Raw genomic sequence first — 4,069 nt, 5'->3', positions numbered from 1 at the left:
GACTCGTTCGAAATCTTAAACGAACCGAGTTCGAACGAATTTTTTTGTTCGATTAATAATCGAGCGAACACGAGCATGTTCGCGAGTTTTAACGAACGTTCGCGAACATGGACATAATTTTTATTTGACAAATTTTAAGGTAAATTTTATGGTTGGACTTTTATATTTGGAGGACAAATTGCTTTGTTTTATTTATTATTTTTATGTTAATGTTAGTTATATAGTTAATGAATAATAGGATTTAGTCACTTAGTGCTTTTATTGATTTTGAGAATGATTAATGATTGGTATGACACATTTAAGGCTTAAAATAATTTGGATTCGAACATTTCTAGCATGTTCGCGAACGGCTCATTTATGTTAAATGAGCCAAACACGAACTCGAATTCGAATATGAATTTTGTTTAACGAGCCGAATACGAATACAAGTTTGGAGTTCGAAAATTAACGAACGAACACGAACGCTTAATGAACAGAGTTCAAACACGAGATACTCGGTTCGATTCGACTCGTTTACAGCTCTATTTAGAGATGTGGAAGCTACTCACTTGTTACTTGCTATGCCTATAATGTCCAGCCGCCTATAAATTCTCCACAATTTCTACGCCTATAATGTCCAGCCGCCTATAAATTCTCCACAATTTCGTATCCTCAGGTCAATTGCCTTTGGCATTTCATATTTCGTGATCCCATCAGCTGAAAACTATCCAAACACAACTTTTGTGTTGGGCAAACTAGCATCAACACCATATCTATTAACTGCAGAGATCGACCATGGAAACGACTGGTAATACTAAAAGCCATTTTAGTCCAGATCAGAAGCGGCGGTTACTGGGGGAAAAAGCAGCTGTGTTCTTATTTGGTGGAACTCTGTTTCTTGCGGTTTATTTAGGAATAACGGGGACTTCCCTTTTCTGCAATTCTAGGCAGCAGAGTGGCTTAAGCTCACAGGTTCAAGCCTTCTCGACAGAAGGTTCATACTCAGCTGAGACGATGCTTCAGCTCAACGCCGCCATTGTCCACTATGCCACATATCCCCAAGTCCCGCTACTATCACGGGACGAGATCCAAGTTGCCGTTGACGTCCTCAAAGCTAAGTCTCCATGCAACTTCCTCATCTTCGGACTCGGCCACGATTCCCTCATGTGGGCTTCACTCAACCCTGGTGGTACAACGTTATTCCTAGAAGAAGAACCCAAGTGGGTCGACAAAATTCTCAAGGACGCACCGCATCTTCGTGCCCACGTGATCAAGTACAGGACTAAAGTCTCCGAGGCGGATGATCTCCTCAAAGAGTACCCGACCCAACCGGAATGTTCCGCTCAGAAAGCTTTCCTCCGCGGAAATGAGAGGTGCAAGTTGGCGCTGAATATGTTACAGGAGGAAGTTTACAACCAGGATTGGGACCTGATCTTGATTGATGGCCCGATAGGGTTTTTTCCGGAGGCACCAGGGCGGATGTCGGCCATATATTCAGCGGCTGTTATGGCAAGGAATAGGAAGGGATCGGGAGCGACGCATGTGTTCGTGCACAATGTGGATCGAAAGGAGGAGAAAACTTATACGGAAACGTTTTTGTGTAACAAAAATCGGGTCAAGATCGTTGGGAAGCTTGGGCATTTCGAGATACCGCCGGCCGCTGATTCCAACCCACATTTTTGCTAGAATATTGGTCCGTCTGATGGTGTGCCTAAAATTAATATTACTGTATTGTCAACTTTCTACAAAAATTGTTGTGTATTAAAAAGTATCTTGAGAATATTTATAAAATTCTGTCACCTATTATGCGCCACCCACAACATCACTAATCTTGGATGCGAACCCACCAACAACCGTGATCCTCTATCCGTTATATCTATTCATTTTTTCTGTTTAATATAAAATTACGTAGTTCCACTAACTAATATTATTGATGTGGCACATAACATTGAATGCATATTTAGGGGTGTTTAGTAAATGGGTTTCAAATTTAATAATATCCATAAATAATGTCTGTTTACGCCTAACTGTACCCATAGTCTTCTACTTTTGAATTTGACGTCGCATGATTTAGATGAAATTAGACAAGCATTTGAGGACGAGATCCTTGAATTTGTTAAAATTGCAATTACATGCAGTCATGTTGATTAAAAAAAAGGCTATTCATGCTAAAATTGAATTTGAAATCCAATTATCAAACACCTCCTAAATATGCATTCAATGTTATGACCACATTAGCAATATTAATAAGTGATTACGTATTTTTCCATTGGACAGGAAAAATAGATAGATATAATGGACAGAGGATCCTCTCTACAAACAACCATGACCATCCTCCCCTGCTAGCGACCAGCACCTACCGTCACGTCAAGCTTTTCCTCCCTCTCTTATCCTTTATTTTTCCCCTCCTCCTACCTTTGGTCATGCTACCAGCTCCTTCATCCTCCCCCCCCTCACGCTTTCCCCTTCCCCAGCTGGTAGCATGACCAAAGGTAGTGAAGGAAAATGGGGGTTGTAGGGGAAAGAGAAGAAGGAGGGAGGAAGGAAAGAGAAGGGGAAAGGGAGGAGAGGGAGGGAGAAAGGAAAAAAAAAGGAAGGAGAAGGGAAAGCGAGGAGGTGGCGGCAGAGGTGACGGCAGGCGATGGTGGGCTAAAGTGGGGATGGAAATGGAGGTGGTAGTGGTGAGCTGAGGTGGCAGTAGGTGTTGGTGGGTTGAGGTGGTGACACTAGCAGTGAAAGTGGGAATGGTTAGACGATGACATGTTTTCATACTCAGCTGAGACGATGCTGCAGTCAACGCCGCCATTGTCCACTATGCCACATCTCTCCAAGTCCCGCTACTATCACGGGACGAGATCCAAGTTGCCGTTGACGTCCTCACAGCTAAGTCCCCATGCAACTTCCTCATCTTCGGACTCGGCCACGATTCCCTCATGTGGGCTTCACTCAACCCTGGTGGTACAACTTTATTCCTAGAAGAAGAACCCAAGTGGGTCGACAAAATTCTCAAGGACGCACCGCATCTTCGTGCCCACGTGATCAAGTACAGGACTAAAGTCTCCGAGGCGGATGATCTCCTCAAAGAGTGCCCGACCCAACCGGAATGTTCCGCCCAGAAAGCTTTCCTCCGCGGAAATGAGAGGTGCAAGTTGGCGCTGAACATGTTACCGGAGGAAGTTTACAACCAGGATTGGGACCTGAACTTGATTGATGGCCCGATAGGGTATTTTCCGGAGGCGCCAGGGCGGATGTCGGCCATATATTCAGCGGCTGTTATGGCAAGGAATAGGAAGGGGCCGGGAGCGACGCATGTGTTCGTGCACAATGTGGATCGAAAGGAGGAGAAAGCTTATACGGAAACGTTTTTGTGTAGCAAAAATTGCGTCAAGATCGTTGGGAAGCTTGGGCATTTCGCGATACCGCCTGCCGCTGATTCCAACCCACATTTTTGCTAGAATATTGGTCCGTCTGATGGTGTGCCTAAAATTAATATTACTGTACCGTAAAATGTTTACTATAATTGTTGTGTATTAAAAAGTATTTGGAGAATATTTATATGATTCTGTCACCTTTTACGCGCCAACCACAACGTCAATAATCTTGGATGCGATCCCACCAACAACCATGACCACCCTCCCCCACTAGCAACCACCACCTACCTCCACGTCAAGCTTTCTCCTTTTTTCCCCTCCTCCAGCCTCTGGTCATGCTACGAGCTGGGGAAGGGGAAAGGGAGAGGGAGGCGGGTAGGATGAAGGAAAATGGGTGTCGTAGGGGAAAGAGGAGGGAGGAAGGAAGGAGAAGGGGAAAGCGAGAGGGAGGAGACGGAGGGAGAATGGGCAAAAAAAAAAAAAAAGAAGGAAGGGGAAGGGAGGCTAGACAGCTGATTGCTTCAGCTACGGAAATGGTTGGGTACTACCATTTCATATAAGTTTCCTATAATTAGTGAATACATAATTCGCTTTTATAGCTTGCATGTATTCTTAATTTTCTGTCATACTATCAGAAATGGTTGGGTACGACCCTTCATATAAGTTTCGTATTTAATTATTTAATTGTCTTTCTGAAATCGCTTTTACCGCTGTTGGTG

At 44.0% G+C, this 4,069-nt stretch overlaps 2 protein-coding genes across 2 annotated transcripts; both read left to right on the top strand.

The window, feature by feature from the left end:
* Window positions 1-596: 596 nt before the first annotated feature.
* LOC113690432 (arabinogalactan O-methyltransferase 1-like) lies at window positions 597-1,792 on the top strand. The gene has a single exon (XM_027208367.2). The coding sequence runs from the start codon at window positions 775-777 to the stop codon at window positions 1,663-1,665; it is 891 nt and encodes a 296-aa protein (XP_027064168.2). The 5' UTR covers window positions 597-774; the 3' UTR covers window positions 1,666-1,792.
* A 669-nt stretch (window positions 1,793-2,461) lies between these two features.
* On the top strand, window positions 2,462-3,539 carry LOC113690361 (arabinogalactan O-methyltransferase 2-like). The gene is made up of 2 exons (XM_072083339.1): window positions 2,462-2,471; window positions 2,761-3,539. Exons 1-2 carry the CDS (start codon window positions 2,462-2,464, stop codon window positions 3,432-3,434), a joined length of 684 nt encoding a protein of 227 aa, XP_071939440.1. The 3' UTR covers window positions 3,435-3,539.
* Window positions 3,540-4,069: the final 530 nt, after the last annotated feature.

This window comes from Coffea arabica, chromosome 1c (assembly GCF_036785885.1).
Source record: "Coffea arabica cultivar ET-39 chromosome 1c, Coffea Arabica ET-39 HiFi, whole genome shotgun sequence".
Lineage (NCBI taxonomy): Eukaryota > Viridiplantae > Streptophyta > Magnoliopsida > Gentianales > Rubiaceae > Coffea > Coffea arabica.
The sequence above is the reverse complement of the archived record's forward strand: the minus strand, read 5'-3'. Positions and strand labels throughout refer to the sequence as shown.

Excerpts from the sequence above, each read along its gene's own strand:
- LOC113690432 (XM_027208367.2), top strand. The coding sequence starts at position 775 with ATGGAAACGACTGGTAATACTAAAAGCCATTTTAGTCCAGATCAGAAG.